Source organism: Mustela nivalis (assembly GCF_964662115.1).
Source record: "Mustela nivalis genome assembly, contig: HAP1_SCAFFOLD_1268, whole genome shotgun sequence".
NCBI lineage: Eukaryota > Metazoa > Chordata > Mammalia > Carnivora > Mustelidae > Mustela > Mustela nivalis.
In genome coordinates, this window is record NW_028135396.1 from 45027 (window position 1) to 66680 (window position 21654).

The 21654-nt window shown below is 37.8% G+C and overlaps 1 protein-coding gene across 4 annotated transcripts in view; it reads right to left on the reverse strand.

Annotated features, from left to right (window-relative positions):
• Positions 1-21654, reverse strand: part of PPP2R2A (protein phosphatase 2 regulatory subunit Balpha) — an 89734-nt gene that overhangs the window by 39695 nt on the left and 28385 nt on the right. Inside the window, exon 1 of one of the 4 annotated variants that reach the window (XM_082750550.1) lies at positions 9683-9807. The exons of 2 other annotated variants lie outside the window; for them this stretch is intronic. In XM_082750550.1, the coding sequence (XP_082606676.1) occupies positions 9683-9698 (16 nt within the window). In that variant the 5' untranslated portion in view covers positions 9699-9807. Of the gene's footprint in view, positions 1-5257; positions 5364-9682; positions 9808-21654 lie in introns of those variants that run through there. One more of the 4 variants, XM_082750551.1, reaches the window with a different exon arrangement.

Sequence of the window (21654 nt, forward strand, 5' to 3'; positions counted from 1 at the left end):
CTCTCTGCCTGCCTCTCTGCCTACTTGTGATCTCTCTCTATCAAATAAATAAATAAAAATCTTTTTAAATAAATAAATAAATAAATAAATAAATAAATAAAAGCAAAGACATTAACCTCACTGTTAAAGAGTCACACTACTAAATTTCAAGGGATGGCTCAGTGTAACACATCAACTAGGCTATGTTCTCCCAAACCAATAGCAACAAACAAAACTCAAAGAACAAAAACTTCCTCATTTAAAGAAAAAAGAAAGATACTGCCTAGGGGCAATAAAAATGTTATTTTACAATGAAAAAACTGCCTATGTTAATCTTATAAAAGAACGTTCTAATATAGTTATTAATAAAAAGAAAGTACTCCCTTTCAACTGCCCTCCTGTGCACTAAGTCACACAGTAATTTTAGGCAGAGACTGAATTCCAAGCAATATAAAGACATCACTACAAGGCACAATCAAATTTTTAGTAAGAAAACTTAATATCCACAATGTTTTTTACCTTTACTGTCAAATCTTCTATACTGTTAGTAAAAACCAACAATTTATAATGTATTATATAAAATGGAACTCATTTCTTCCAACAATTTTCCTTCTAAACTGTCAGTAGCCAAATTTCATTCTAAGAAAGCACAATAACTGCTTTTGTTTGGGAGCAGAGTGGTAGGTAGTTGGTGGAGGTTAAGAGTGACAACTGCAGTATTATTGATCTGTTTTGATTTCATCAGACATAACATTTCCTTCTTGTTACCTACCTTCTCTATTTCTTAAGTTGTAAAATAAACAAAGTACAGAAATACAACATTCTCAACAAAAAAACAAGGGAAAACTAACTTATGGTATATATATACATGGTAGTAATAAACAATAATTGCTATGTATTAGGTGAGGAAATAATTATTAGTTCTGAGGTGGGTGAGGGTGAGGAAGAGGGTTAGGATGGGTCTTCTGCTTCTGGCCACGAGGGAAAGAAAATAAGACAATCTGGATGGATCCTCCTGCTGGAAGGACTAGAAAACGGAACAAAATACCGTGGACTATGAACTGTTAGACAAGACAAAGAAATGGAGTCATATATTTAATCCCCTTTACTTTTGGACAATGTAGTCAGACAGAAAGAATTCAAATACAGACCAGGACTCTCAGTTGTGGTAACTGAACCTGGGGATCAGAGAAAGCAGAATCAGCTGCAATTCGTGGGGGAGTACCAAAAGAACGTTGGAGGGATTTAGAAAAGAAACTTAGGATCCTTAACTGAATACCCATCTGAGCATTCCATATGGCCTAGGGAAGAGCCACTAGAAAGCTAGTGAGGGCTCAGGATTGTTATGGATCCCTACCAGCTGGAATAAAGAAACCTCACAATTAATGAGGCACCAGGTAAAGTCTTCAGAAGAGCATCCCCTTAGAAGTGGGACTAAATCAGCACTAAGGATGGAAATCTGTCCTAACAAAGCTAAAAGTAAACGTTAAAACAACCAAATTTACCTCAAGTAACAATGTGCTAGAACAAAATCCAACGCTCAACAATGTAAACTGACAATGTTTGGCATCCAACCCCAAATCACCAGAATGTAAAGTAGTACGAATAAGTGACTCATAACCAGAAGAAAAATAAACCAACAGAACCAGAAATGACAAAAAGGATGGAATAAAGGTCTCAGCAGACAAGAACCTTAAAATAGCTGTTGTAAATATGCTCCAGAACATAGAATTATCAATATGTTGAGAACTATGAAAGACAAAGAAGGAAAACCTAAAAATGAAAATTACACTGGATGACATTAATACTGAAGTAGAAAAGATCAAGAATTTGAAGGGCTAGCAATAGGGGAGGGAAAATTTTAAAAAGGCAGGAGCAAAGCAGGAAAAAAGAACAAAGACCTGACCTGTGGGATACAGTTATCTACCATATGGGACATTGCAGTCCCAGAAAAAAAGTGGGAAATAAATAAATAAATATATATATATATATATATATATATATTTTTTTTTTTTTAAGACCACTATATAAATGTTCAAGCATGAGGACACTACATGTAGAATAACAACTATAAGAGATCAGTTATAAATGTAGACTTAATACAGGTATATAACAGTGATAACTCAAAAACTATCAATGGCCTGCATTGGGGATGTGCCTTTGCAAAATCATGGAGAATTCTTCGTAAAATTCTAGTATTTCAGGGGTGCCTGGGTGGTGCAGTTGGGTATAACTCTCGGTTTTGGCTTAGGTCGTGATCTCAGGGACCTGGAATTGAGCAGTGCATAGGGCTCTGTGCTTCGGACTCTGCCCTTCCTCCCAGCTCACTCTTTCTAGAATAAATCTTTAAAAATTTCTAATATTTCAAAGCACAATATTCCCTTGATATACACAGTAAACCTCAGTATGTACATTAAACCCATGTTTAACTAAAAAAATAGCTGATTAATAGAAAGTTGTATTTTAGGCTCAGAGTAAGCGATTTTTTCTTCAGCACCATGAACTTTTTGACAGAATATTCTAAGTCATGGAGACGAGGACAATTTCTCCTTGTTCAAGACTGTCCTGCAAGCTGCCGAATAGCTAACACACTTGGCCCATGCCTAGTAAATGCCAATAATGCCTCCAATCATGGTTAAAGTAAAAAAGAATTAAACAGGACAAAAAAAAAAAAGCATGGTAGAGATGTTAACAGTCATGAATCTTTACACCCAGAGATTTTTACTATATGTAATTCAAGGTCATCAGAAAGGAAGGAGCAGATAAAGATTTGACAAAAATTTAAACTACAGTGTAAGAATGACATGCTTCTCCATGCCTGACAGATTTGAAGAACAAGGGGAGAACGTGTACATACCTGGAAGATGTAAATGATACACACTTGCAGAGAACTTTATACTAATATAAAAAATTAATAACTTCCAAAGAACTATGCAATTTTTAAAAACTCATCCACTGAGCCACAGTCAGTCCCTTAAAGAATTCTAATTACAAATTTAAAGACATTCTCTAACCACAATAAAATTAACTAAAGATTAAGAACCACTGGTTCTAACTAACCACTTGGTAATCTTACAATTCTAAGGCAAAAGATAAAAATCAGTACTATAATAAAAATACATAAAAAAGACTTTTAGGAACCTAAGTATGTAAATATTTAAGACAAATATTTAAGACAAGTGTCTTTGTAAAAAAAAAAAAAAGAAAGAAAAAAGAAAAAAAAGCAAGAAAAGAAAAAAAAGCGATCACTTTAACTTTAAAAAAAAAAACTGAAAGAATAAAAAAAATGATATCCTGCTACTAAGAGATGATCATAGGTGAAAGCTAAATAGTCTTTCAGCAAACTTGTGAAATTATAAAATATTTATCTGATCTATTTATATACACACTGTGATTTCTGTAAAATCTGTAATGGAATTATAATAACTTTACTCTGTTTTAATCACACAAACTGCTTTATAAAAAAGACAATCATCACTCTTAACACCACTTCTGAGAGAACCTATTATATTAGTATATATCCCTCCAGAGTTTGTCCATGTATACCTCACATTCTCAGTCCAAAACAGTAGTATCTATTTGTATTAAGAATGTTGTCTACATTGTATCACTGAGTTTAAAAAAATAACAAAGCATATTGATCTTACTTGTGCCTAAATAAAACAATGAGCATTATGGAATTTGTTTTCAAAGCTCAGACAGGAAGACCAGGTTAATACATAGTAACCTGAAAACTGACAAAAGATGAATCTCTACAAGCTTTAAAAAAAAAAAAAAAGAAAGAAAGAAATGAGAGACCACTACACACCATCTGAATGACTAAAATTTAAAAAAGAAAAAAGATGACAATGCCTAGTGCCAATACTGAGCAACAGAAACTCTCACATACAGCTGATGGGAACGGCTCACCCACTTTGGGGAAAAGGAGAACAAGTCTGGCAGTCTATGAAGTTAAAACACCATGTGACCTAGCAATTGCAATACTAGATAACCAAATGAAACAAAAACCTATGGTCACATAAAAATCTGGATGCAAACGTTTATGCAGCTTTACTGGATGAAGAACAAGAAACTGGACAAAATCACGAAAACCCGGACGCAATCCAAAATGACCCTCAACTGGGAAATAAAGAGAATACAATATAACCATACAATGAAGTAACACTCAGCAATAAAAAGCAACTACCGATACAAGCAATAATATAATTAAACTCAAAATGCATTGTGCTAAAGTTAAAGGAACCAGATTAAAAGGTTACATACTACATAATTCTATTTATCTGACATTCTGGAAAAGGTACAATTAGAGGGACAGAAAACAGATCAGTGCTTAAGAATGGGGTAGAGGTTGAGTACAAAGGGACATGAAACCTCTTGGAATGATCCAACTGCTTTTCATCTTGGTAGTAACTATATGTCTGTTTGGTTTTTTTTTTTTTTTAAGATTTATTTTTATTCATTTTAGAAAGAGAGAGAAGAGAGAACACATGCACACACAAGTGCACATGCTTGCAAGGTGGAGGGGGAGAGTGAAAACAAGGGGGGTGTTCACCAGACTCCGCGCTGAGCCTAGAGCCCAACAAAGGGCTCGATCTCACCACTCTGAGATCACTACCTGAGTTGGAACCAAGAGTCGGAGTCTCAACCACGCAGGCACCCCATCTCTGTGTGTGTGTGTGTGTGTGTGTGTGTGTGTGTGTGTGTGTATTTTTTAATCAAACCTTGAAGAACTGTACGCTAAAAAGGGTGAATTTCACTGTTTGCAAAGTATAAGAACAATATGAACCTTTCCCCTGAATATACCATCTTCCTTTCTAGTTCCATAGCACTAGCCAAATTCTCTAGAAAACATGACGTTTTACATACAGCTTCCACATTTATACTTATGCTCACTCTTATGCCTCCTTTAGCTTGGATGTCTTGTCTGCCTTGCTTGAAATATCGCCCTTCCTACCCCCATCCTTTAGCCCTTCTGTATGTGGCCCATCAGGAAAAAAAAATTTTGGATCAGATCTTTAGAGGGGTGGAAATACACCAGAGATAATCAATATAGATGTAATAAAAGAAAATGTGATTTTACGGAATAACTAAAGACAAGTGGACTAGGAAAAAAATACTTGTATTTCCAAAAACAGTTAATATACAACATGGTAAGACAATTCACAGAAGAGCAATAGCAGTAAAATCTAAGAAAATATCCACTCAAAAGTAAGTTAATTTTTAAATAAGACACCATTTTCTACCAAACAAGAGAAAAAATATAAACTGTTCTACTTACATTGTAGAGAGAAGTGTATCTGGTTATTTTGGAAAACTATTTCGTAATCTGTATACACAGCCACAAAGCACTGATTCTCTTGGAACTTTATGTCAGGTTCCAGAAGTTATCCTACTGAAATAATCCAACAATTTAAAAAATGTATAAAGATGTTCACTAATATCTTCAGTAATCTAAAGTGTTAGAGAATATAAGGGAAACATCCAATGTTCTTATTCTGCTAATATCCTTTCACATTTTGCATTAATTTTCCTTCAATACTCCTCCCTTTCTACTCTTTTCCCTTGGCCCTTCATTAACCATTAGGCAAGAAGTAAAAGACCCCTGGAGACGTAGTCTCAACCATACTATAAGATATAATTCGATCGTGAGTAAGTCATTTATGAACTTCAAAATTTGCAAAGAAATTTCATTTGCAAAGAAACACCGAAAGATGATTTTTCTTTTCAGAGGATTTATCTTACACAGAGCATATACAACATGTATTCAAATACTTAACACATATAGGAGAGGAAGAAAACAGAATAAAAAATGGCTGGAGAAAAATAATGTGCTTTTATCAAACAACTTGGAATATGGAAAATTTTAAGACCTGAAAGGACAACACATCTGCAAATGCTAAGTAACTCCACCCATGACCATACATGTATCTCTGTCAGTCCACTAGTCCAGACTGCACTGAGACAAAATGGATCTCAGATTCATTTCTTTGCAACCTGGAATTCATCATCAACACTGATTTAACACAAGTTACTTTCTGTAACTTGTAAGCCAATCAATGGTGAAATCAGAACAGAACTGAGGCCGTGTATGTAGCATGATTCTGCTCTGTTCAACTCCCATCACTGCTAGAGCAGTTAACCATGATACTAGAGATTCTTGAGTCACTCACTGATCACTACTCACTCTTTTGAGATGAGGCCTTTCTCGCTTTTAAAGTCACACACACAAAAGTCACATGCTACTTAACTCCAAGTGATAATGCATAGACACGTAAGAGAGAAATTCCCCTATTTCAAGACACAGGATGGTTTTTCAAACATCACTGAACCAAAGTTACACAGCACAAAAGTTAACCAAGCTGAATCTTTGTTTTCCATAAATTAACTTTAGCATAATTTTAGAATTATGGAAGAGTCCCAAAGACAGTTCCCATATACCTTCACCTAGGTCCTTCCTGATTTGCTGGCATCTTACATTTGCTATGGTTTATTTGTCACAACTGAAGAACAACACTGGAATATTAACTGAACTCCACACGTCATTCAGATTGCAGTCACTTTCTCTAGTGTCCTTTTTCAGTTCCACGATCCCACATTACATTTAGTCCTCTTGTCTCTAGTTTCCTCTGGTCTGTGACAGTTTCTCAGACTTCTCTTGTTTTGGATGTCCGTGACAATTCTGAGGAGTACTGGCCAGGTGTTTTAAAGTATGTCCCTAAATTTGAGACTGTTCTTCTCATGGCCACACTTGCTATTATGGCTTACTGGCAGGAAGACCACAGAGGTGCATTGTCATTCTTATCCCATCAAGCAAGGGTACATTTTAACAGTATTATTTACTGATGACTGCCAGGTTTCTCCACTATAAAGTGTCCCCTCCCCCCATAAGGTGGGAAGTCATTAAGTGCAGCCCACATGTAAGGACTGGGGGTTAATCCCCACCCCTTTGAGTAGTAGCTACATAAATTACTTGAAATTCTTCGGTTGGGGAAATTTGTCTCCTCTCCTCCACTTACTTATTTAGTTATCTATATGAATTCATATTTATTTATTTCATACTCTGGGTGATACTCTTACTATGTCATTTATTGTATTGTTCAAATTATTCCAGATTTGGTCATTGAAAGCTCTTTCAGGCAGGCTCCTGCATCCCTTTATGGGATGCTCCCACCCTTGTTTTTTTTGTTTTTTTTTTTTTTTTTGAGCACTTTAGGAACTTTTTAAAAATGTGTAATTTTCACATATTCTTAATATCACCACAAACTGAACATGACTTCTAACTTTTTCATTCTATAGTTACATACTAACTATGTATGAGTTCTGAAGAGAAGAATAAACCATACTGAGAACAAGAGGAGTACATTCGGTAAAGGTCAGCAATGTAACTAAATTCTCATCCACGGAGTATCTGACCAGAACTAAGATTTCTGTCTTGAAATAGATTTTTCATTTGGTCAGCTGAGGTTCTAAAACGTAAATTGTATGTTAGCTTTCTTAGGTTTTAACATACACCTGCAATTTGGACTTCGGCCTATCAACCTTCTAGTACTCACGGCTCTCTTCTTTTCAGAAGCTGGGGAGGTGGGGGAAGAACACAGCGGGTATAGTGATCACGTTTAGCTCTGCTAAAGTCAAGGCCTGCTGTCAGAACGTTCTGTTAGCACAGAAATTCATTCTCATTTTCATCCGGTTTGCTTCAACTCTTAGAGCTCCCATTAAGAAGCATGCTCTTTTGTTTGTACACAATCTATTTATTTTCAAGACCTTTTCTCCTTTACTAGTTCAATATACCCTAAAATACAGCAAACACTGAGTATTAGGACTGACCCCACATAGCTTATTACAGTTATGATTAACCCAAATTTCTTCTCAAAGGTAGCTAACCACCCCCCAAAGAAAATATTTTTCCAAACACTGCATCGATAAAATGCTAGTTTCTTGCTAGCTTTTTTCATGTAGGCTAGCTGTAGGTTCAGGTTTTTCCCATTATGATGCGCCTTTCTCACTGTTGACCTCTAGAGGGAGCCCAAAGGTTTTGTTACCTTTTCTCAAAGGTCAGTCCACTCCTCCCCCCAATACAGTATATTCAAGATCTAAGAACATTTTATTACGGCCTAAAAGGCAAGTCAAGTGCATGCACTCCCTTTAGGAATCTCATGTTCCTGTTACGTAAATGAGGTCCTGACCCACTCACGCTGGGGTGGGGGGGGGGGGGAGCTCCAACCATTTCTTTGTTTCCCTTCCAGACTCTCTTAACACTCTTTCCCACTTGCCACTGACTAGCGCATATTACTGTAGCCAGAAAGGCTGACTGGAGGATGGCTCTAAGAAGTGGGAGCAAATGCTCTCTCTTGCTGACTCTTGTGGCTCTCAGTGGAGCAGGCCAGTGCCTCTCTATCATCCTCATGTCAGCACATACACAGAATATAGTATTTGTATGGCACACCAGTATAAAAGATTAGGCTGTTCATATCTATTCAGACAGACACTCTAGTCAGCTAAGATCCCCCCCATCCAGCCCAGTAGGCATCCCCCAGGATCAACTGATCATCATCTTAGCACACCTGTAATACATTCTTGGGGCCCCAAATCTAAGAAACTTGTTCAAGAAATGAGAAGTCATACTGGATACTTATTCACTTCACCTGCCTATATAACCCTGAGGAAGTTAACTAAGGCTTTTAAAGACTCAGCTTCCTCATCTTTAAATACCTATCTCTCAGAGTTGCTCTGAGGGCTAACCAAGCAATAAATGTAAAGAAATGAGCACTGAATGTGGCACACAGTAGGCACACTGGTAAGCAAAAGGTGTCGGCAGGGGTTTTGGCTTTGCTGCACGAAAAAACAAGCATTTACCTATTCTAGTTCTAAGCTACTGAGGCCAATTTGGCTTAGGTAAAGTTCTCCAAATGGTCCAGCAAAGCTCCCTGGAGCCTGAAGCTAAAGCCAGAACTACCAACAAAGTGTTAACAGCTGACCGGATTTGCTGCTTCTTTGCATTAATAGTCTTGACTGAAGACAGGGTTGTAACCCAATAAACCCATCATAAATTGAAAATACCATAAACTGAAATGCATTTAAATGCACCTACCCTACCAAACATAGCTCAGCCACACCTACCTTAAATGTGCTCAAAACACTTACATTAGCCTACAGTTGGCTAAATTATCATATTGGATAATTTTGCATTAAAACCCTGTTTGATAATGAAGTGTTGAATAGCTCATGTAAGTTACTGAATAACTATCCTGACAGTGAAAAATAAATGGTTATATGGGTACAGAATCACTGTTTAATGTACTGGCAATTTACCCTTGTGGTCACATGGCCAAACAGGAGTGAGTATCATACCGTGTATTGCTAGCCCAGGAAAAGATCAAAATTCAAAGTACATCTACAGAATGCATACAGTTTTCATACCATCACAAAGTTGAAAAATCCTAAGTCAAACCACCATTAAGTTGGCAACTGTCTGTATACTCAAGAAGCCTCAGGCTGAAAGCAGGACTGGTCAGGTAAGATTCTGTACTCCTAGGTCTCTGGACCAAAATATCACTTTGATTACACCATTATTTCCAATAATAAAGCAACTGCTAACAGACTTTATAATGTCCTTTTTCAACCTCTGACTCAGTGAACAGGAACATGTTACGTGATAGGCTCAACAAAGACCACTGGCTATTGATGCTCATATAAAACCTACATTGTAATGTTGCCATGAGAGTCAGGGTCCATAGGGTAATTTCCAGAGATGTGTTCTGGAACCAGTCTCCCTTCTTTTTAACTTGTTCCTGGATAATCTGATATCATGTTTGGATAAAATGGAATGGAACCATACCCTCCTGCAACAAAGAACAGAAAGATAAACAGTTGCTAATACATTTACTCTATAGGTGTGATCTTAACAAACAAGCCTTGGTGTATTAAGGTTATATAATGTTAGAATGAAGAGCTCGAAACTGACCATTCTAAACCTAAAAAGTTACCATCTTTGTTAGATGTTCACTAACTCTTAACTGGCTCATAATTCATTCCACAAAGTAAATCACCCCATTAAGCTGCCTTATCAAAATATAATGCATAGTTTCCATGGAGATTATACAAAGTAATACTGCACAAAATTTGTACATCTCTGCATGCCCTAAGATATTTTTATAATCAGAATGGGCATCTGGTTATTAATATCACCTAAAATCTTTACAATCTAGGGGCACCTGGGTGGCTCAGTGGGTTAAAGCCTCTGCCTTCAGCTCAGGTCATGATCCCAGAGTCCTGGGATCGAGCCCCAAGTCGGGCTCTCTGCTGGGCAGAGAGCCTGCTTTCCCCCTCTCTCTCTGCCTACTTGTAATCTCTGTTAAATAAATAAATAAAATATTTTAAAAAAAATCTTTACAAACTAGAATTATTATGGCCATGCTTTAAGAAACAGAAAGCCCTTCCTTGTTCATCTGTCCTGGCAAAGCCACACTCAATTCTATTTTGTTTTGACAGGACTCCTCCCTGCTCACCTATAAACCCCACTACAAAGGAGCAGCCTGTTCAAAGAAAAAGTTAGATTTCACAGATGTTACTCCAATGATAAAAGGGAGCCCACTGAGAAGTTTTAAACAGGGAAGTGTTAAATACAAGTAATCCAAACAGGTGTGCCTTTAGATTACTCAGGCTGAAGTGAAGAGAACTGGGAACTGGGAGAAGACTAGACAAATCCTGGTAAGGAATGAGAGTGATCTGAACCAGTATCTACAGTAACAATATTAGCATAAATAGCAAATATTCAAAATGCACTTATAGTATGTTAGGTATTTAACCCTCACAACAAACCTATTAAATTGGTTTTTTAATATTAATATTTCATTAACTAAACCACAGAGGCAAAAATGGGACAGAAGTGAAGAAGTTTTAAAATACATCTATGAAGTTTATAATGCAAGGCCTCATCACTGATAAGGTGTGGAGATCTAAAGATGAAAGCAAGAATAATAATGTCCAGCTTCCCATCATGGTGCCTGAATATACTTAATACCATTAGTAGACTGATATTTGTCTAATATTAAGTATTATTTAACAGCATCTAAATGGCAGATACAACTTTGGTTTAAAGAAAAAAGTTTACCTCTACTGGCTAAAAATTCAAAAGATTATGTCACAAATAACAAAGCACCAAAATGTTTGACTAAAAGGAAAACATTCTACGACATTAAAAGGAAATTTAGTTCAGAAAAAAATCTTCTCGTCCATTTTTCCCTTTTTTAAAAATCCTTTTTCTCTCAACTCTGGCAGGTTTGCTCAAGGTCATACTCCTGACCTTCCTACTCTATTTACACTGCAACTCAATGCCTCCACCATACTTTTTTCAAAATTATTTTTATTAACACGTCATTATTTGCTCCAGGGAACAGGTCTGTGAATCATCAGGCTTATACATTTCACAGCACTCACCACAGTACATACCCTTCCCAATGTCCATAACCCAACCACCCTATCCCCTACCCTCCCACCTGAAGCAACCCAGTTTGTTTTGTGAGGTTAAGAATCTAATCTCTTATGGTTTGTCTCCCTCCCAATCCCATCTTGTTTCCTTTTTTCCTTCCCTACCCCCAAGCCCCCACCCTGCCTCTCAAATTTCTCCTATCAGAGAGAGCATATTAACTGTCTTTCTCTGATCGACTTATTCAGCTTAACTAATATCCTCTAGTTCCATCCACATCATTACAAATGGCAAGATTTTATTTCTTCTGATAGCTGCATACACACATATACATACACACACACATACACACACCCCATCCTCTTTATCCATTCATCTGTTGATGGGACATCTAGGATCTTTCCAGAGTTGGTCTATTGCGGACATTGCTGCTATAAACATTCGGGTGCACATGCCCTTTGGATCACTACATTTGTATCTTTAGGGTAAATACCCAGTACTGGGATTGCTGGGTTGGAGGGTAGCTCTACTTTCAACGTTTTGAGGAACCTCCGTGCTGTTTTCCAGAGTGGCTGTACCAGACTGCATTCCCACTAATAGTGTAGGAGGGTTCCCCTTACTCCTCATCCTCATCAACATCTGTCATTCCCTTGCTTTTTAATTTTAGCCAATCTGACTGGTATGAGGTGGTATCTCACTATGGTTTCGATTTGTATTTCCCTGATGCCGAGAGTCTGGAGCACTTTTTCATGCATCTGTTAGCCATCTGGATGTCTCCTTTGCAGAACTATCTGTTCCTGTCTTCTGCCCATTTCTTTCTTTTTTTTTTTTTAATTTTATTTATTTATCTGACAGACAGAGATCACAAGTAGGCAAAAAATCAGGCAGAGAGAGAGAAGAGGAAGCAGGCTCCCTGCGGAGCAGAAAGCCCTATGTGGGGCTTGATCCCAAGACCCTGGGATCATGACCTGAGCCGAAGGCAGAGGCTTTAACCCACTGAGCGATCCAAGCGCCCCTCAGCGGCAGTTTCTTTATTGGATTATTTGTTCTCTGAGTGTTGAGTTTGTTAAGTTCTTTATAGATTCTGAGTACTAGCCCTTTATCTGATATGTCATCTGCAAATATCTTCTCCCATTCGTCAGTTGTTTTTTGGTTTTGCTGACTGTTTCCGTTGCTGTGCAAAAAGCTTTGGATCTTGAAGTCCCATTTTTTCCCTTGCTTCCCTTGCCTTTAGAGATGTTTCAAGGAAGAAGTTGCTGCTGCTGAGGTCAAAGAGTTTGCTGTCTGTGTTCTCCTCTAGGATTTTGATGGATACCTGTGTCTCACTTGAGGTCCTTTATCCGTTCTAAGTCTATTTTTGTGTGTGGTATAAAGAAATGGTCCAGTTTCATTCTTCTGCATGTGGCTGTCCAATTTTCCCAACATCATTAGCTGAAGAGACTGTCTATTTTCCATTAGACATTCTTTCAGCTTTGTCGAACATTAGTTGGCCATAGAGTTGAGTCTGTTTGTGGGCTCTCTATTCCGTTCCACTGATCTATGTGTCTGTTTTTGTGCAAGTAAAATACTCTCTTGATGATTACAGCTTTGTAATAGAGCTTGAAGTCTGGAATTGTGATGCCACCAACTTTGGCTTTCTTTTTTCAACATTCCCCTGCTTATCGGGGTCTTTTCTGCTTTCATATAAATTTTGGGGTTATTTGTACCATTTCTTTGAAAAAAAAGTGGATGGTATTTTGGTAGGGATTACATTAAATGTATAGATTGCTTTAGGTAGCATAGACATTTTCATAATATTTGTTCTTCCAATCCATCAGCACAAACTGTTTTCCATTTCTTTGTGTCTTCCTCAATTTCTTTGATGAGTACTTTATAGTTTTGAGTACAAATTCTCTGCCTCTTTGATTAGGTTTATTCCTAGGTTTCTTTTGGTTTGGGGAACAACTGTAAATGGGATCAACTCTTTAATTTCTCTTTCATCTGTCTTGCTATTGGTGTACAGAAATGCAACTGATTTCTGTGCAATGATTTTATATCCTGACACTTTACTGAATTCCTGTATGAGTTCTAGTAGTTTTGGAGTGCAGTCTTTTGCGTTTTCCACATAAAGTATCCTATCCTATCATCTGCATAGAGTGAGAGTCTGACTTGTTCTTTGCCAATCTGGATGCCTTTTATTTCTTTTTGTTGTGTGATTGCCAAGTCTAGGACTTCTAATACTATGTTGAACAGTGGTGACAGTGGACATCCCTGCCATGTTCCTGACCTTAGGTGAAAAGTTCTCAGTTTTGCCCCATTGAGAATGATACCTGCTGCAGGTTTTTCATAGATGGCTTTGATGATATTGAGGTATGTACCCTCTATCCCTACACTGCGAAGAGTTTTGATCATGAAACCACGTTGTACTTTGTCAAATGCTTTTTCAACATCTACTGAGAGTATCATATGGTTCTCATTCTTTCTTTTATTAATGGATTGTACAACACTGATTGATTTGCAGATGTTGAACCAACCTTGCAGCCCAGGAATAAATCCCACTTGGTGAATGATCCTTTTAATGCACTGTTGGATCCTATCAGGTTGTATTTTCGTGAGAATTTTCACATCCATGCTCATCAAAGATATTGGTCTGGAATTCTCCTTTTTGGTAGGGTCTTTCGTTTTGGGATGAAGGTAATGCTGGCCTCATAAAATGAGTTTGTAAGTTTTCCTTCCATTTTCATTTTTTGGAACAGTTTCAGGAGAAAAGGTATTAATTCTTCCTTAAATGTTTGGTAGAATTCCCATGGGAAGGTATCTGGCCTTGGGCTCTTGTTTGTTGGTAGAATTTTGATGACTGCTTCAATCTCCTTACTAGTTATGGGTCTGTTCAGGTTTTCAATTTCTTCCTGGTTCACTTTTGCTAGTTTATATGTCTTGAGAAATGCATCCGTTTCTTCCAGATTGTCAAATTTGCTGGTGCACAGTTGCTCATAATATGTTCTTATAGTTGTTTGTATTTCTTTGTTGTTGGTTGTGATCTCTCATCTTTCATTCATGATTTTATTTGGGTCATTTCTCTTCTTTTGATAAGCCTGGACAGGGGTTTATCAATCTTACTAAGTCTCTCAAAGAACCAGCTCCTAGTTTTGTTGATTTGTTCTACTGTTCTTTTGGTTTCTATTTCATTGATTTCTGCTCTGATCTTTATGATTTCTCTTCTCCTGCTGGGTTTTAGGCTTTCTTTGCTATTCTTTTTCCAGCTCCTTTAGGGGTTAGGTTGTGTACTTGAGACCCTTCTTATTTCTTGAGAAAGGCTTGTATCACTATATACTTTCCTCTCAGGGCGGCCTTTGCTGTGTCCCAAAGATTCTGAGCAGTTGTGTTTTCCACTTTCATTTGTTTCCATGCATTTTTTCAATTCTTCTTTAATTTCCTGGTTGACCCATTCATTCTTTAGTAGAATGCTCTTTAGCCTCCATGTGTTTGAATTCTTTCTAGCTTGGTTGAGTTGTAGCTTCAGAACACTGTGGTCTGAAAATATGCAGGGAATGATCCCAATCATTTGGTACCGGCTGAGACCTGATTTGGGACCCAGGATGTGATCTATTCTGGAGAATGTTCCATGTGCACTAGAGAAGAATGTGTATTCTGTTGCTTTGGGATGGAATGTTCTGAATATATCTGTGATGTCCATCTGGTCCAGTGTGTTATTTAATGCCTTTATTTCCTTGCTATATTTTGCCTGGATGATCTGTCCATTTCAGTGAGGAGGGTGTTAAAGTCTCCTACTATTACTGTATTATTGTTTGACTGTCGATGTGTTTCTTTGATGTTATTATTAATTGGTTTATGTAATTGGTTGATCCCATGTTGGGGCACACATTTTTAAAACTGTTAGATCTTCAACAGGACAGACCTTTTAAGTATGACAGCGTGTCCATCATACCTTATTATAGTCTTTGGCTTAATATCTTATTCTTCTGATATAAGGATTGCCACCCCAGCTTTCTTTTGATGTCCATTAGCATGGTAAATTGTTTTCTACCCCCTCACTTTAAATCTGGAGGTGTCTTTAGGTCTAAAATGAGTTTCTTGTAGACAGCATATCGATGGGTCTTGTTTTTTTATCCATTCTGATACTCTATGTCTCTTGATTGTATCACTTAGCCCATTCACATTCAGGGTAACTACTGAAAGATATGAATTTAGTGCCACTGTATTGCCTCTAAGGTGACTGTAACTGTATACTATGTTCGTTACTTTCTGGTCTATTATTTTTAGGCTCTTTGCTTAGAGTACCCCTTTTCCCGATTACCTATAAGGCTAGTTTGGTGTTTGCAAATTCTTTTAATTTTTGTTTGTCCTGGAAGCTTTTTATCTCTCCTTCCATTTTCAATGACAGCCTACCTACATATAGTATTCTTGGCTGCATATTTTTCAGGTTTAGTGCTCTGAATATATCATGCCAGTTCTTTCTGACCTCCCAGGTTTCTGTGGATAAGTCTGCTGCCAATCTAGTATTTTTACCATTGTATGTTAAAGACTTCTTGTCCCGAACTGCTTTCAGGATTTTCTCTTTGTCACTAAGACATGCAAGTTTTACCATTAGACGACGTAGTATGGACCTATTTTTACTGATTTTGATTGGGGGATTCTCTGTGCCTCGTAGATTCTGATGCTTCTTCCCTTTGGAATATTAGGGAAATTCTCTACTATAATTCACTCCAATATACTTTCTGCCCCTCTCTTTCTTCTTCTTCTTGGATCCCATTTATTCTAATATTGTTTTATCTTATAGTATCACTTTTCTCAAATTGTCCCCTTATGGTCCAGTAGTTGGTTGTCTCTCTTTTGCTCAGCCTCTTTATTCTCTGTCATTTAGCCTTCTATATCACTAATCCTCTCTTCTGCCTCATTTATCCTAACAGTAAGAGCCTCCATTTTTTACTGTACCTCATTAATAACTTTTTTATTTCAACTTGGTTAGATTTTAGTTCTTTTATTTCTCCAGAAAGGGATTTTATTTCTCCAGAAAGGGCTTCTTTAATATCTTCCATGCCTTTTTCGAGCCTTGCTAACACCTTGATAATCGTCATGCCTTTTTCAAGCTCAGCTAGCACCTTGATAATCCTCATTCTCAAGTCTAGTTTTGACATCTTGCTAATGTCCGTATTGATCAGGTCCCTGGCTGTCAGGACTGCCTCTTGTTCTTTTTTCTGTGGTGAGTTTTTCCGCCTTGTTATTTTATCCAGATAAAAATGTAATAATGAGAGAATAAAATACTAAAAGGGTGGCAAAGACCCCAGAAAAATGTACACTAACCAAATCAGAAGAGATCCAAAGCCTGGGGGGGGGGGGGGCGTTAAAAACAAAAAAATTAAAAATTACATATATGTATTAGACTGGTGAATAGAACAGAGCCACCCACTTGATTTGGGGTGTATTATGGTCTCTTAAAAAAAATCACCTCCTAATTTTTAAAGAAAAAAATATATATACACAAAAATAAGGCTAAACACGATGAAGGGATGGAATATACTGTAAAGATGAAAATTTTTAAAAAGATTCTAAGAAAGGAAATGTTAAGATCATTTGGTTAGAAAAAGAAAAAAAAAAGAATGTGATCAGGCTAGAGACTGGAAAAAAGCCATGTGCTAGACTTAGGGTATTATTTTGAGCTATTAGAAGAAATTGTATCCCAAACTTTAAAGAAAAAAACCCTATATGTATACAAAAAACAAGGTTAAATACAATAAAAGGATAATGACTATAACAATGAAAATTAACAATTTTTTAAAAAGGTAAAGACAAAATAGTTAAAAAACGTTAAACAGGTAAGAAGAAAAGTTAAAACAGAATAAGAAAAAAATAAAATAAAATAAATTTAACTTTGTAAGACTAAAGGTTCTCCTTCATCAGTGAACTTGGTCTTGGCTAGATGTTCTTGCTGATCTCCTGGGGGAGGGGCCTGTTGCAGTGATTCTCAAATGTTTTTGCCCCAGGCAGAACTGCACTGCCTTTGCCAGGAGTCAGGCTAAGTAATATGTGTGGGTTCAATCTCTGGACCTTTTGTTCCCTGCATGTTTTCCTATAGCTTTCTAGGAAGGGAATGAAAATGGCGGCCTCCCAATCTCCAGCCCCAACGGAGCAGAGAGCTTGAGGCCCCACACCTTGGTGCACCCTCAGAGAAAAGCAGTCAATCCCTCCCATCTCCCTTGTCTCCAGCCACACTCCATGCTCACCTGGACTATGACCGAACGTTTCTATCTCTGGTGCACAGCCCCATTTGGAATCTCCAAACCCAACAGATTCCTGCTGCGCACTCCTGTCCTGCTCCTCTCGGAGGAGGAAGGGAGGGGGTTTCCTCAATCTGCCGCTTATGGGTTCCCTGCTGAAAGAGCAGTGGCCCGAATGTGCCTTGGATCACGGTTTACGGTAACCACAAACTCGAGCGAGCTAACTCTGCTCCGTCTCTGTAGCCGGCTTCCCCACTCCGATACCTGGCAACTCTGTCACACTCCAACAGCGTGACCCCACAGGTCCTGACACCACATTGTCCCCAAGAGGGCTCCACCCCCGCTTAGCCACTGGAGCTCTGTCCCTCAGTGGAGCTAACTTCTAAACGTTCTGATTTTCTGCTCCGCTGCTCCACCGCTTGCAAGGAGCCGGCCCCGCCCCCCACAGTCTATCTTCTGGTCACTTTAGATTCACTCCTCCGCCCATCCTACCTTCCAGAAAGTGTTCTATTTTCTGTTCCTAGATTTGCTGCTCTTCTTTCTCTTCTATCTCCTGTTGAGTTTGTAGCTGTTCAGAATAATTTGATAACTGAAATCCTGGACCTAATGATATTTCAGTCTGCTACTCTTCTGCCACCTTGCTTCCTCCACCATACTTTTTAAATAATTGTAATCATGCTTATCCAATGACTTGAAATTTTCATAATTCCATTTTCAAAGATGCAATTTCTTTCATTAATTCATTAAGAGAGAATTAAACATTAAAGATCTTCTCCACTTACTAAAACTAAACATTTACCCTCTAATTCTGGAAACTGTTTGTTGTGTGTTTTTTGTTTGTTTTAATCTCATGCACTTCTGTGGTTTTGCTCATTTTAGAAAAAGGCCTCCCTTCAACAATAGTTTAGTAAGCATGTATTTATATGCTGGTACAATACTCTGGGTCATGCTAGGATTTCTAGCTGCTAGGGATACAGGAGTTAAATAAGACAGACAAAAAAATCCCTGCCTTCATGGAACATACATTCTAGTGTTGGGGGCTATTATAAACAAATATAAAATGTTTCAAATAGTGTTAACTACTATAAAAACAGATCAACAAGAGAATATAAGTAATGACAGTGGGGCATTATTTCAGGTAGAATGGTCATCGAAAAGCCTCTCTGAGGATGTGACTAAAGCAGAGACCAAAATGAAAAAGAATTAGTCATCCAAACTTGTGAAGGAAAATATTTCAGGCATCCTAAGTAGAAATAAGTTTGCTAAATTTGATACCACTAATACAGAGTAAGGTGGTAGAGGAGATGGCTCAGTTAACAGAGGCCTGATCAAATATAGCTTTGTATGCCATGGTAGAAGGACTGTGCACTTAAGAGTGGTAAGAAGCCACTGCAGGGTTTCTACCTTGTTCTGAGATAATTATCTGTTGTGTGAATACAATGCAAAACTGGAAAAAAGGAGATTGGTTCCTGAATTACTGCTGAAACATAGGCAAAGATAATGATGGTCTGACCTCAGGGGCAGCCAGAGAAAGATGGATAAACTCAGATTTAAGCCGGTGGACAGAGAAGTCAGAGGATAAATCCAAGGTTTTAGAACCAAGCCCAATGGAGGAAAGGTAGTTCCATTTACTAAGGAAAGACACACCAGGAATGTGCAAGTCTGGGGTAAAAAAGGAGCATACAGGCCCCTGGGCACCGGAGTCAGTTGGGCGTCTGACTTTTGGTTTCAGCTCAGGCCATGATCTCAGGGTCTTGAGACCTCAGGGTCAGGCTTTAGCTCAGTAAGGAGTCTGCTAGGGTTTCTCTCTCCTCCTCCCTCTGCCCTTCCGCAAACTTGCTCCTGTGCTCTCTAAATAAATAAATCTTATTTTAAAAAGAGAAAGAGAGGCCAAGAATTTCATTTTCACCTCTTTGGGTATTGATTTCAATCACACATACAAGCAGAAGAAATGTCATATAGGCAGCTGACAGATTTAACAGCAGTTTAGGGAAGGAAGAGGAGATATAAATTAAAGTATCATCAGCTAACCGAAGACATTTAAACACTAAATGTGATTTCCTAGTGAGTAATTACAGAAAACAAGAAGTCTGGCCTGAGGACTGAGCCTTGAGGCCTCCCACATTTAGCACTAAGGAGGAGGAGCCAGTTAGTAAAGGAGACTGCACAGGGAACTACTGGTAAGGTAGGAAGAGCTTTTCTGGAAGCCAGGCGGCGTTTCTAAAAGGAGACAATGATGAACTGTGCCCAAGAAGTGCACAGAGATCGAGCAAAGTGAAGACTGAGAAGTCAGCTTGGATTTGGCGGCACAAAGATATTCTGTGTGATTTCAACAAAAGTGGTTTCAGTGGATTAAGTGTCCTTAAAATACAAACTGTTTTCTGTGGTTTTATTTAGCAACCATCAGAGGGAGAAGCAGCTCTAGAGTTGAGATGTTGTAGGTTGAAATCACTGCTCTTACAGCTTGAAATCTGGTTTATGAAGGATATTCTCTTTAGATTTGCCATCAAGGAAGATTTTCCCTTTAATAGATCTTAGGCTATTCTGAGAAACAGAGGGTTAAACAAATAGGACTCTGAAGCTGATTCATCATCCTTCTGAGTTGCTGACTCCCCAGGTTCCGGGATATACAGAGTAGGATTTTTTCAAGAAAAGTACTCGAGAGACATACTTCCAATCATCATAAGCCTGAAAACTGCCATACTGTTATCCTGACTATTTGAAGGATAGTTTCACTAATTTAAAATGCTTAGGTTAGGGGCGCCTGGGTGGCTCAGTGGGTTAAAGTCGCTGCCTTCGGCTCGGGTCATGGTCTCAGGGTCCTGGGATCGAGTCCCGCGTTGGGCTCTCTGCTCAGCAGGGAGCCTGCTTCCCTCTCTCTCTCTCTCTCTCTGCCTACCTCTCTGCCTACTTGTGATCTCTGTCTGTCAAATAAATAAATAAAATCTTTAAAAAATAATAAAATAAAATAAAATAAAATTCTTAGGTTATAATAGCTTCTTCCTCAGGATTTTCTAAATGCCATGCCACCATCTTGAACATGGTGCTATCCAACAAAACTTTCTATTATAATGGAAATGCTCTATTCTGCACTGTCCAACATGGCAGCCATATACCTTCCTTTGCAGGTAACCAGTTTCTTGTCTGTAGTATTTATTTCTGTATTTTAAAATTTTTAAATCCACTAGGCTATTCCTAGGTATGGATCTCATTTATTTTGCTTGGCATGCATTTTAGTTATCTGTAGAATAACAACATTAACGGATCCTACCACATATGGGGGTGGTAGAGAATTTCAAATGAGTTTCAAGGTAAAAAATACTTGACACATAGTAACTGTTCAATAAATGTTAGCTATATATTCTCTGAGCCCTTTTGATCCTTCCTCTCTAGGTCAAGATAATTTTTACTGTTTCTCTGACTTTATCTTTTATACGTTTGCTCTGATCGCTCACTCTGAACCTTTATTATACACTGGATCTATTCTTTGTTGTTTCTTACACTTGTGCCTATTGTGTCCATTTCAGTTTTTTCTCTTAAATATGGGACTATTTCTAAAGCCTTCTGCTACCTCTCCAAAAACAAATCAACAGTTAAGAATCACAAATTTCTATGAACACTGGGGAAGGTATGTGCTATGGTGAGTGCTGTGAAGTGTGTCAACCTGGCGATTCACAGACATGTACCCCTGGGGCTAATAATACATTATATGATAATAAAAAACTAAAAATTTTTTTAAAAAATCACAAATCTCACTTAAGAATTTTCACTTTCCTGCTCTCTAATTCTTTTTCTTCAAATGTTCATGAGTCTCCTTGAGAATACTAATTGGTTCTTGTTTAAATTGCAACATTTTCTCTCATTTCTTGCAATAAGTCTGTATCACAGGATAACACGTGCTCATAATAATGGCCATCTTCTTTCAGACTACTGAGACTGTATGTGTCTAGCTTTTTGTATATTCAAATTAAAGGAGAAAGATCTATGTTTATATAACATTTGGGAATTGTGTCGGGTTCAATCAGAAAA